At 43.1% G+C, this 14,205-nt stretch overlaps 1 protein-coding gene across 1 annotated transcript in view; it reads left to right on the top strand.

The window, feature by feature from the left end:
• MGLL (monoglyceride lipase) overlaps positions 1 to 6,769 on the top strand; it is a 37,331-nt gene extending 30,562 nt beyond the window's left edge. Inside the window, exons 7-8 of the mRNA XM_069736305.1 lie at positions 1,569 to 1,784; positions 3,919 to 6,769. Coding sequence (XP_069592406.1) covers positions 1,569 to 1,784; positions 3,919 to 4,065 — 363 coding nt within the window. The 3' untranslated portion in view covers positions 4,066 to 6,769. The remainder of the gene's footprint in view (positions 1 to 1,568; positions 1,785 to 3,918) is intronic.
• The last annotated feature ends 7,436 nt before the right edge of the window (positions 6,770 to 14,205 follow it).

Raw genomic sequence — 14,205 nt, 5'->3', positions numbered from 1 at the left:
ATACACGGCTCAGCAGACAGTATCACACAGGAGGATTAGATACACGGCGCAGCAGACAGTATCACACAGGATAGGATTAGATACACGGCGCAGCAGACAGTATCACACAGGAGAGGATTAGATACACGGCTCAGCAGACAGTATCACACAGGAGGATTAGATACACGGCTCAGCAGACAGTATCACACAGGATAGGATTAGATACACGGCGCAGCAGACAGTATCACACAGGAGAGGATTAGATACACGGCTCAGCAGACAGTATCACACAGGAGGATTAGATACACGGCGCAGCAGACAGTATCACACAGGATAGGATTAGATACACGGCGCAGCAGACAGTATCACACAGGAGAGGATTAGATACACGGCGCAGCAGACAGTATCACACAGGAGAGGATTAGATACACGGCTCAGCAGACAGTATCACACAGGAGAGGATTAGATACACGGCGCAGCACACAGGATAGGATTAGATACACGGCTCAGCAGTCAGTATCACACAGGAGGATTAGATACACGGCGCAGCAGACAGTATCACACAGGAGAGGATTAGATACGGCTCAGCAGACAGTATCACACAGGATATGATTAGATACACGGCTCAGCAGACAGTATCACACAGGAGGATTAGATACACGGCGCAGCAGACAGCATCACACAGGATAGGATTAGATACACGGCTCAGCAGACAGTATCACACAGGAGAGGATTAGATACACGGCTCAGCAGACAGTATCACACAGGATATGATTAGATACACGGCGCAGCAGACAGTATCACACAGGAGAGGATTAGATACACGGCGCAGCAGACAGTATCACACAGGAGAGGATTAGATACACGGCTCAGCAGACAGCATCACACAGGATAGGATTAGATACACGGCTCAGCAGACAGTATCACACAGGATAGGATTAGATACACGGCTCAGCAGTCAGTATCACACAGGAGGATTAGATACACGGCGCAGCAGACAGTATCACACAGGAGAGGATTAGATACGGCTCAGCAGACAGTATCACACAGGATATGATTAGATACACGGCTCAGCAGACAGTATCACACAGGAGGATTAGATACACGGCGCAGCAGACAGCATCACACAGGATAGGATTAGATACACGGCTCAGCAGACAGTATCACACAGGAGAGGATTAGATACACGGCTCAGCAGACAGTATCACACAGGATATGATTAGATACACGGCGCAGCAGACAGTATCACACAGGATATGATTAGATACACGGCGCAGCAGACAGTATCACACAGGAGAGGATTAGATACACGGCGCAGCAGTCAGTATCACACAGGATAGGATTAGATACACGGCTCAGCAGACAGCATCACACAGGATAGGATTAGATACACGGCTCAGCAGACAGTATCACACAGGATAGGATTAGATACACGGCGCAGCAGACAGTATCACACAGGAGAGGATTAGATACACGGCGCAGCACACAGGATAGGATTAGATACACGGCGCAGCAGACAGCCGCCTTTACTAATCCGATGTTTCTGCCTTCTGTACCGTGGATGTCATTGCTGCCGTTTCTCCCCCCAGGTGGAGTCGTACGCCACGGACCCTCTGGTTTACCACGGGGGGATGAAGGTTTCGTTCGGGGTGCAGCTGCTCAATGCTACGGCGCGGGTGGAGAAGGCGCTGCCTCATTTTAGGCTGCCTCTGTTGCTTTTCCACGGCACTGCGGACAAGCTGTGTGACATTCGGGGCTCGCGCCTCATGATGGACACCATCCCCAGCGAGGACAAAACACTAAAGGTGAAGAGTGAAACCCCCAGACTTTGGGGTCTTCTGAAGTAAAGGGGGTGGGGTTCATCATCCGGGGCCCTCACAATGTAGGTGGCCGTCTATAGATTTCAGCGGTGCTCAGCTACATCTGATACTAAGGGGGTCTCTCGATTTACCCCAATATGGTAATATTATTATTTTAATAAGTAATGATACCTTTAAAAGTTAAGAGGGGGACCCCTTTAAAGGATTTTTCCTATCTTCATAGATGCATGTTGTTGGATAGTGCTCAGATAAACTATCACTTCAATTTACTGCTTGTTAACATTTGAAACTGTTCTTGAAATACTAACACTTGTGTTTTGTTTATAGTTTGTTGCCTAGGAAACCGACCACCGCTGCTGGCTATAGCTTGTCAGTACTGTGCTAATGGTGGCCGGGATTAGGAAATAACAGCAAGCACCGTAGTAAGGCGCTGGAAGCATCGTGCGTGTTCTGCTGCCTAATAGTGGTGGTCGGTCGCCTAGGCAACGAGCTGTAAACGGAAGAACAGTGTTAATATCTCAACAACGGCTGCAAATTTTAATAAGCCGCAAATTAAAAAATTGCTGTGCAGGTCCTGTCAACATCAGGAACAGCTGATCGGCGGAGGTGTGCCGAGATTCGCCCCAGACAACCCCTTTAATTCTTCATAGCCGCACTGTAAATCAATGAGCGGCCGTTTTATTGCATAACTCTGCGCCACTTTTTATCACCAAGTGTGCTGCTCGCTGCTGCCCCCTGCAGACTGCTGCCCAGAATGCCTGATTCCAGCCGCAACGTGTGCTCGTTGTCTTAAAGGGGTTGTTCAGATGTTGTATATCGATGACCTATCCTTAGGATCGGATTGGAGTTCTGACACCCGACAACCTCCCCCGATCAGCTGTTACCTATCCCTGGGGGGCTATGGGATGTATACGGCGCCATGCGCTATCTAGTGACCGTTTGCAGAACTGCAGCTCAGATCTCATTCGCTTCCATAGGAGCTGAGCTTCCGTGCCAATACGGCCGCTGCGCAGTGTGGACTCCTGACTACGGAATAGACGTCGGTCCCCCACCAATCTGATCCTAAGGATTGTTCGTCAATATATCCATCTGAGGAAAACCCCTTTAAACTAATCTCTCTCCTGTGCTGATACTTTGTTACAATGTACCAACGCATGCAGATTGTCAGCCAAGAGCCCAAAATAATTCTCTATGAGCTCAGACTGAATACATTGTAGCACAGACGCCTTCGGCTGGAAAGACAAATGTTCTATTCACCGACAGCAAGCGGAGATCTTAAAAAATGGTGAGAAGTGTAAATACACAGGAGGAGAGAAAGATGCTTGTTTCTGCAGTGATTACTTATCACTAGATAGCATCATTATATGACAGTGCTGGGATGTCAGTCAGGGCTCCGGGAAAGTTGGGTGACGGTGCTGGGATGTCGGTCAGGGCTCCGGGAAAGCTGGGTCACCGTGTCCTGGTCGGATAACGTGATGTGGATTTATAAGGTCATAAACACTTGAACAATCTGTGCAATGTTGGCAACCCGAAGTGAGAGTCCTCCGCACTTTGCTAGAAGGATTCATTCTCTCCACGATTGAGTCCAGATGTCGGGGTCCGCACCTCAGCCAAAATCTAAGCCCTGAATCTGCACCACATTATTAACTTATCACACGTAGAGGGGGGGATGACAAAGCAAGGGAGTCCTCCGACCGTGGAGACAGTTAGATGGACGATTCTGGTATTGACCATAGCGACAAACATAAAGCGTCACGTTCTCCTATAGCCCCATAACGTCATCACAAATGGAGGAAAATATGTTCATTTGCCAATGCTGCCTGCAGGTGATGATGGAGGCATCAGTCGTTCCATTCTTCCTTCAGCTCGATATATCTTAAGATGAAGGATAAAAAATGGTGAATTTTTAAAAAACCATTCTTTTGTGTTACTCTGTTGGGAGATGATTATAGTATATGTGTCTATTAATTGGCCGCCCAGTGGTCATGATGTGAATTGCAGGGTTTTGCTATCAAGTATCAATAATGTATTGATATTGTACCAGTAGGAGTTGGAGTCTTTTATGGCAGACACTTGAGTATGGAGGCTCGAGAAAACTAAATATATGTTTATTCTGCAGATCTATGATGAAGGATTTCACGCTTTGCACAAAGAACTGCCCGAGGTGACTAGCTCTGTATTCCAAGAGATCGAGAGATGGATCCTCCAGCGGTTAGAACCTATGGGAGCTGCTCCTTCCGATGCAACTCCTGCTCCCAGTACTTAGGAAAGTCCTCCAAGAATGCAGCATTCAAGTTTGTTTCCTTCGGAATAAGCCTCCAGCCAGTATGGTCTTCTTCCTGCTGACCTACCCCCTGTCCAACTACTCCTAAGACCTCCAACCTTGACACTTCGAAGCCAAGCCCAAGTATCACTCCTTCCTAATGTCCTCCAGCAGAACTTCTTGAGATGAAGGATCTCCTGGGAAACTTCCTTAATTCAAATGTAACTCTTTATAAAATTTAGAGAAAGCACAAAAATAAAGTATCAACCTTTTCCAGGACACACAGGACATCCTGGCACGGTGCAAGAAAGCGCACACGTGTCACCCTGAGGAGGTGCGGAAAGGACACCTCGGATGTCTTGGCACAAAGGACATCCATGTTATCCTGGCACGGTGCAGAAAGAGAAACCAAGACCTCCTAGCATGGTGCAGAAAGAGAAACCGAGACGTCCTAGCACGGTGCAGAAAGAGAAACCGAGACGTCCTAGCACGGTGCGGAAAGGGAAACCGAGACGTCCTAGCACGGTGCGGAAAGGGAAACCGAGACGTCCTAGCACGGTGCAGAAAGAGAAACCGAGACGTCCTAGCACGGTGCAGAAAAAGAAACCGAGATGTCCTAGCATGGTGCGGAAAGGGAAACCGAGACCTCCTAGCACGGTGCAGAAAGAGAAACCGAGATGTCCTAGCACGGTGCAGAAAGAGAAATCGAGACCTCCTAGCACGGTGCGGAAAGGGAAACCGAGACCTCCTAGCATGGTGCAGAAAGGACACCTAAGAAGCCCCATTGTGATGCAGAAAAGGCACCTGCTACATCCCAGCTTGGATCAGAAAGGACACCTACGATATCCCGGCACGGTGCAGACTGGTGTTCCCAGGAGGATTGGGCATTACCATTCTCAGCAATAATTTTCCAAGTCCCGTCCACTTTCCTAGAGTCGTACTGATAGATTCCTGAGGATTAAGGAGTCGCTCGCTTACTGTGGACCTTCGAGAATAAAAGCCTCCTGGACTGTTCTCCACGAAGCACAAAGCAATATGTCCCGTACCGACCCCTGCCCCATATGTGAAGGACCCTCTGTAAATACCTCCTCCCGGCTCTGATTTTAATAGATTTTATTACACATAATATAATACAATATTTAATATGTTAATATATTACTGCCGGATCGGTTCCAGTAGTTTTTTAGATTATTTTATACATTATAGAAATGTGAACTTGTGGCCTTTTTGCCTGCTATTCATTGACAACATGTAATGTTTTCTCTAGCCACTCATGTCTGTGGGACGGTGTGTGTTAGGTGTTCCTGGTGGTGAAATGTATAAAAAAAAAACAACTCTTACATAGGAAGAAAAAACAGTTTCTGCATCCTACCCATATGTATTACACCAATACACAGATATAACAGGGCCCCATTGCAAAACTTAGTATCGCCGCCCCCCCCCGATTCTGATCTAATTCCCTTGTTTCCAGCAGTGCATGATAAATACTGGCTTCCTGCGGCCACCACTAGGGGGAGCTCAGTGCATGTGATCTTATACAGTTACCATTGAGCTCCCTCTAGTGGTGGCATCACTAAAATGCTATGGATCCATGTGTGAAATCAAAATGAGGAGATCGGCGTGGCGCCCCTTTATTCCCCGCAGTGGTGTCTTGCCTCCATGCCAAAATTTACAAGTGTTCAAACATATGATGGGGCCTCAATTTATGACACAACTGTCTTTTTATTTGCCATCCCTCTAAGGTATCATGACGCAAATATGACTGCTACCGCCGCACCCCTGAAATTGTCAGTTAAAGGCCCCGTCCTAATTAGGATTATAAATATTCATGATCCTATTGGGCCTCGATCCTGTGTATAAACCCCTCAAGTTAATGTTCTTCATGAATGTAACCGATTTATTTTTATTCCAACTCAATGCTGATTTTTTTTTTTCTCTTTTCCGGAGCTACATATTCTATTTTTTTTAATCTCTTGACCAGTCTTATATGATTCTGCCTTCCTGTAGCCACCACTAGGGGGAGCTCAGGAGCTTGCGAAGTTCAATGTATAAGCAGCGTGTGCTCCCCCTAGTGGTGGTCACAGGGAGGCAGAATTTTACCATTAAGCTCTATGTGAAGGGGAGCTGAGCATTCGGGGCTCTGTATCGGGAAAAACTTCCGCACCCACCGCTCCTTTAAGATATATTTAAACATTCCAACTATCCTCCTGTACTGCTCATGTTATTCCAGCAAATGCCGACCCCCCCCCCGATCTGACTTACCTGGAATATTAGGGATCCAGGTTCAGCCCCATTACTATAACATGGCCTCATTCCCTCTATTGCCGGATTTATGCAGAACTTTTCTTTGAATGTAAATCTGCAAAACTACAACGTCTGTACGTGTGTTCGGTTAGAAGGACTACAAGTCCCAGTATTCTCTGTAAAGGAAAACATGGGAGGCCACCCTGGGACTTGTAGTGCCCTACCAAACGATGGAGCGAACACTGAACATTACAGTAGGAGACGAGGTGGATATTTCATCACCAACTGAAGGGTTAATAAACTTGTCTTAATCTTGGTCTGATCCACAAACCTGGAGATTTCTGTATCTGTTATTATTGCACTTTGTAACCAGAAAGGCACAAAATATCCGTCACTTTTTATACCTGTAACACGGAAGAAACACTGAAGTCCTGTCTGAATAAAAGCCGACTGTTAGACCTGAGCTGTGGATTGTATGTTCTGCTATAACCTGGGTATCCTGTGTATATAATTATACGTGTACGCCTGGTATAACCTGGGCATCTCCTGTATATAATTATATGTACTGCCGGTATAACCTGGGTATCTCCTGTATATATAATTATACATGTACAGCCGCTATAACCTGGGTATCTCCTGTATATAGTTAGATATGTACAGCCGCTATAACCTGGGCATCTCCTGTTTATATAATTATATATGTACAGCTGGTATAACCTGGGTATCTCCTGTATATAGTTAGATATGTACAGGCGCTATAACCTGGGCATCTCTTGTATATATAATTATACATGTACAGCCGCAATAACCTGGGCATCTCCTGTATATAATTATATATGTACAGCTGGTATAACCTGGGTATCTCCTGTATATAGTTAGATATGTACAGGCGCTATAACCTGGGCATCTCTTGTATATATAATTATACATGTACAGCCGCAATAACCTGGGCATCTCCTGTATATAATTATATATGTACAGCCGCTATAACCTGGGCGTCCTCTGCATATAATTATATATGTGCAGCCGATGTATATATAGTGATACTGGTGGCATAACCTGGATATTATTTCCTGCTGGCACATCGTTGGGCGCGGTACCCGTTGCCATGACCTGCCGCAGCTGCTATCGCAGTGTTTTCTGTGTCGCTATAACCTGGGCGATATTCTGCACAAGCTGTGAAATGTATTCAGTGCAGCAGATGAAATGTAAATTCTCTTCATTACCATGGACCTGCGTTCTGCAGCTGTTGTGGCGTCTCCACCCGGCGCCGTTATCGGAGTCCGCGCCCCCAGGCATTACACCCAAATGTGAGGCACCAGGAGCGGCCGGCAGTGCCCCTACCATCCGTGGCCCGGAACATCTGTAGGGGACGTCCCTCTGCTCTCCTTATTGAGGGTCCTGGATTGTAGATTAAAGGGGTGTGCCCTGAAAATGAATGTCTCACATCTGCAGGTTAAGTGGAGGGGTTCTGACCATCGGGACCGGGGGCCTGCTGGCAGAATTGGGCACTTTTATCCCTGTTAGAGCGGCAGCGCGGACCCCCAACCCCGGCTTCATTAATTCCCATAGGGATGCCAAGTGTTGTGCTCGGCTTTTTCCCATAGAGAATGAATGGCGCATCAGTCAAGCAGGAGCATTGCCCTCTTCTGCTGATTGATGGTGGTCCCCACAGTCAGACCCCCACAATTAATAGCTTATATCCTATTTTCAGTGGCCAATGCCCTTTCATAAGAAATGGCATCTGGGTAGCAAATATGAAGACCTCTTTAACCAGGGGATGGGTAATGCCCAGTTTTCAGTTTCTTCATATATTTCCAGGAAGGATAACAGAGGAATAATAGAATGTACCGTTCTAATAAAACGCCTTCCAGAATTGTTAGTCCCTGGGAAATAAACTTGTTACAAAACCTGTCTCCTATTAAAGCAAACCCGGATGATTTCCAAATAGTTGCACTTAGGGATACAATGTATCGAATTGGCTTTCTGCAGCTTGTAGTTCATCTGTCTCTTCTTCTTCTGAGAAATAAAGATGAGAAAATGCATCTAAAGTGAAATAGTAAATGGAATCTGAAGGAGGGGAGAGGAGGGAGATGCAGCTGCAGATCCTCAATACGGAAGTCTAGCAACTCTTGTATTGAAAATTAATTGTTTTTTACATTGTGAGTGTAAGTGGATTCTCGGGGGACATCGTCATAGCGGACCCCTATCTAATCCAAAATGGCAAACAGATTTCCCTGGTCCCCTAAACTCTGTGCACCCCAGCTTCAGTCACCCCACATCTTGTGGCACTAGGTTTGCTATATATTGAGACATATTGGCTGCAACACTGTATCATCCAATTAGGATTTGTCTATAACTTGTACTTTTATGGATCATTAAGTTTTTAATTGTCTTAATAGAATTATCTGCGTCTCCTGTACACGGGGATTATTCGCTATAAGCCTTTATTATGACTCCACCATTCTGGAGCCTTCGGAGGCAATGTGTGAAAGCTGCAAGAGCAAGTGACAAACCTGCAATGTTTATTTATAAGACACCTTGTGACAGAGCTGTCAGAGATCCCGAGGTCTGCGACAGGCTGAGAAAAGGAGACAGGTGACTAGCAGAAGGATGACACGCAACAATGTAGAGCGAAGGAACAAAATAGTCAATCCATGCCCTGTGTATGCCATGAGCAAAAATGGAAGTGCCATAAAAAAGTCACATAGCCTAAATAATATTACATTAATACTGCCTTCTATAAAACGTAATATAACTACTATAATATTACCCCTATGTACAAGAATATAACCACTATAATACTGCCCCCTATGTACAAGAATATAACTACTATAATACTGCCCCTATGTACAAGAATATAACTACTATAATACTGCCCCTATGTACAAGAATATAACTACTGTAATACTGCTCCTATGTACAAGAATATAACTACTGTAATACTGCCCCTATGTACAAGAATATAACTACTGTAATACTGCTCCTATGTACTAGAATATAACTACTGTAATACTGCCCCTATGTACAAGAATATAACTACTATAATACTGCCCCTATGTACAAGAATATAACTACTGTAATACTGCTCCTATGTACAAGAATATAACTACTGTAATACTGCCCCTATGTACAAGAATATAACTACTGTAATACTGCCCCTATATACAAGAATATAACTACTGTAATACTGCCCCTATGTACAAGAATATAACTACTATAATACTGCCCCTATGTACAAGAATATAACTACTATAATACTGCCCCTATGTACAAGAATATAACTACTGTAATACTGCTCCTATGTACAAGAATATAACTACTGTAATACTGCCCCTATGTACAAGAATATAACTACTATAATACCGCCCCTGTGTACAAGAATATAACTACTGTAATACCGCTCCTGTGTACAAGAATATAACTACTATAATACCGCTCCTGTGTACAAGAATATAACTACTATAATACCACCCCTATGTACAAGAATATAACTACTATAATACCACCCCTATGTACAAGAATATAACTACTATAATACCGCCCCTATGTACAAGAATATAACTACTATAATACCGCCCCTATGTACAAGAATATAACTACTATAATACCGCTCCTATGTACAAGAATATAACTACTATAATACCGCTCCTATGTACAAGAATATAACTACTATAATACCGCTCCTATGTACAAGAATATAACTACTATAATACTGCCCCCTATGTACAAGAATATAACTACTATAATACTGCCTCTATGTACAAGAATATAACTACTATAATACTGCTCCTATGTACAAGAATATAACTACTATAATACTGCCCCTATGTACAAGAATATAACTACTATAATACTGCCCCTATGTACAAGAATATAACTACTATAATACTGCTCCTATGTAGAATATAACTACTATAATACTGCTCCTATGTAGAAGAATATAACTACTATAATACTGTACTGCTCCTATGTACAAGAATATAACTACTATAATACTGCTCCTATGTACAAGAATATAACTACTATAATACTGTACTGCTCCTATGTACAAGAATATAACTACTATAATACTGCTCCTATGTAGAAGAATATAACTACTATAATACTGCCCCTATGTACAAGAATATAACTACTATAATACTGCCCCCTGTGTACAAGAATATAACTACTATAATACTGCCCCCTGTGTACAAGAATATAACTACTATAATACTGCTCCTATGTACAAGAATATAACTACTATAATACTGCCCCCTATGTACAAGAATATAACTACTATAATACTGCTCCTGTGTACAAGAATATAACTACTATAATACTGCCCCCTATGTACAAGAATATAACTACTATAATACTGCCCCCTGTGTACAAGAATATAACTACTATAATACTGCCCCCTATGTACAAGAATATAACTACTATAATACTGCCCCCTGTGTACAAGAATATAACTACTATAATACTGCCCCCTGTGTACAAGAATATAACTACTATAATACTGCTCCTATGTACAAGAATATAACTACTATAATACTGCCCCCTATGTACAAGAATATAACTACTATAATACTGCTCCTGTGTACAAGAATATAACTACTATAATACTGCTCCTGTGTACAAGAATATAACTAGTATAATACTGCTCCTGTGTACAAGAATATAACTACTATAATACCGCCCCTATGTGCAAGAATATAACTACTATAATACTGCTCCTATGTACAAGGATATAACTACTATAATACTGCCCCTTGTGTACAAGAATATAACTACTATAATACTGCTCCTGTGTACAAGAATATAACTACTATAATACTGCTCCTATGTACAAGAATATAACTACTATAATACTGCTCCTATGTACAAGAATATAACTACTATAATACTGCCCCCTATGTACAAGAATATAACTACTATAATACTGCTCCTGTGTACAAGAATATAACTACTATAATACTGCTCCTATGTACAAGGATATAACTACTATAATACTGCCCCTTGTGTACAAGAATATAACTACTATAATACTGCTCCTATGTACAAGAATATAACTACAATAATGCTGACTCTATATACAAGAATATAACTACTATAATACTGCCCCCTATGTACAAGAATATAACTACTATAATACTGCTCCTATGTACAAGAATATAACTACTATAATACCGCTCCTATGTGCAAGAATATAACTACTATAATACTGCTCCTATGTACAAGGATATAACTACTATAATACTGCCCCTTGTGTACAAGAATATAACTACTATAATACTGCTCCTATGTACAAGAATATAACTACAATAATGCTGACTCTATATACAAGAATATAACTACTATAATACTGCCCCCTATGTACAAGAATATAACTACTATAATACTGCTCCTATGTACAAGAATATAACTACTATAATGCTGACTCTATATACAAGAATATAACTACTATAATACTGTCCCCTATGTACAAGAATATAACTACTATAATACTGCTCCTATGTACAAGAATATAACTACTATAATACCGCTCCTATGTACAAGAATATAACTACTATAATACCGCTCCTATGTACAAGAATATAACTACTATAATACCGCTCCTATGTACAAGAATATAACTACTATAATACCGCTCCTATGTACAAGAATATAACTACTATAATACCGCTCCTATGTACAAGAATATAACTACTATAATACCGCCCCTATGTACAAGAATATAACTACTATAATACTGCTCCTCTGTACAAGAATATAACTACTATAATACTGCCCCTATGTACAAGAATATAACTACTATAATACTGCTCCTCTGTACAAGAATATAACTACTATAATACTGCCCCCTATGTACAAGAATATAACTACTATAATACTGCTCCTATATACAAGAATATAACTACTATAATACTGCTCCTATGTGCAGTAATATGTATTTTCAGGTTACCATTCATGTCCCTGTTAGGCCCGGGATTTGTGATTATGCCGCCATCCGTTTGCCTCCCGGTGAAGCGTTAACCCCGCTGACGGCACTGATCATATGAACCATTACGATAAATCGTGCAGTGAACTCGATTGAAATTCATCCCCCATTTTCTTCCTGATTCCGTGCTTCGCTCTGTTCATCACTAATCATCTCCTCTTTTTTTCCCCTCATTTCCTTTTTTTCCCAGTGTGGAGCAGCACGCACTCTCCCCCCTCCTTCATTCACAATCTGCAGCTGGAACGCTCGTATTCTGCCCTGAGTGCGCCCGGGCGTTAGTAATTGGCTGACAAATGCGCACACACACCGCTGCGTTCTGGGCCTCTGCTGCGGGAGGAGTGGGCTCGGGGTCCGTTCCCTCCTTTTGTTACCTCAGGCTCCGCGCCGCGCTCTGTAGTAATAGGGGGGCCGGAGCCAGATGCCATAAAAAGCTTTTTTTTTTTGCCCTAAAATTACTGTGAAGCAAATTAATAATCCGTGGTTGCTACTGAACGCGGAGGGGGCATCGATTTCTCGGGTTTATTTGGAGCGCGTTGTGCACTTGTCCTGCTGGTCTTGACTCATGATGAACGGTCAGGAGAAATATTTCTTCTCATTTTTCCGTAGGACGAAGAATTCTGCAGCTGTAGATTTTTATTTCTCGTCTTCTGCAGCATCTGTGCTTGCTGTCGGTGAATTGGACCGATCTTGAGTAGATCCAGATTCTGAGAACCAGCAGGGATCCAATACTTCCTCCAAGCTGAGGGTTTGTTACATCTGATAACTCCGCACTGATACATTGTAGCAAAGCGAGGACATCAGGCTCTGTGCACACATCAGTACCGTGTGCCGGAACCAGGAGCGTCTGCAGAACACAGAGCCGCTGTCCAGCTCCGTTATAGTTTTCTCTGTAAATTCCACTCCTGGTTTTGGCATAAAACACTGACACAAATACTGAGATGTGAACGAGGCCTGAGCTCTGCAATGTGGATTATATTTAGGGCCCCTGATGTGCGGCTCCGACCCGCAGACAATGGCGTAACTACAGTTTGAGGGGCCCCGATGGAAAATGAAGACCTTCCCCATCCTGGTACATGTGACCCTCGTCCTGGGCTCCTTCCTGGTAAATACAGTGAAGAAAATAAGTATTTGATACGCCGCTGATTTTGCAAGTTTTCCCTTGTAATTTTTATCGTAGGAACACTTCGCCTGTGAAAGACAGAATCTTACCATGTGATTTTCGGATTTTTTTTTTTATTATTTTTACATATTTAATGCAATAAAATGCAAATTAATTATTTGATACAGTAGACAAACAGAACTTAATATTTGGTAAAGAAACCTTTGCAGTTACAGAGGTCCGATGTTTCCTGTAGATCTTGCCCAGGTTTGCACACACTGTAGCAGGGATATTGGCCCCCTCCTCCATACAGATCTTATCCAGATTTTTCAGGTTTCAGGGCCGTCGCTGGGTAACATTGAGTTTCAGCTCCCTCCAAAGGGCTCAGGTCTGGAGACTGGCTAAGCCACTCCTGGACCTTGAAATGCTTCGTACAGAGCTACTCCTTTGTTCCCCCGGCTGTGTTTTTCGGGTCATTGTCCTGCTGGAAGACCCAGTCATGACCCATCTTCAATGCTCTTAATGAGGGAAGGAGGTTGATGGCCAAAGTCTCGCGATTCATGACCTCATCCATCCTCCCTTCAATACAGTGCAGTTGTCCTGTCCCCTTTGCTAAAAACCACCCCCTAAGTATGATATATCCTCCACCATGCTTCACAGTTGGGACGGTGTTCTTGGGGTTGAACTCATCGTTCTTCTTCCTCCAAACACAGCGACTGGAATTGATACAAAAAAGTTCTATTTTGGCCTCACCTGACCTTCTCCCGCGCCTCCTCTGGATCATGCAGATGGTCATTGGCGAACGGCAAACAATCTG

Source organism: Ranitomeya imitator, chromosome 8 (assembly GCF_032444005.1).
Source record: "Ranitomeya imitator isolate aRanImi1 chromosome 8, aRanImi1.pri, whole genome shotgun sequence".
Taxonomy (NCBI): Eukaryota; Metazoa; Chordata; class Amphibia; order Anura; family Dendrobatidae; genus Ranitomeya; species Ranitomeya imitator.
Note: the sequence above shows the minus strand (reverse complement) of the source record. Positions and strands in the feature narration are given on the sequence as shown.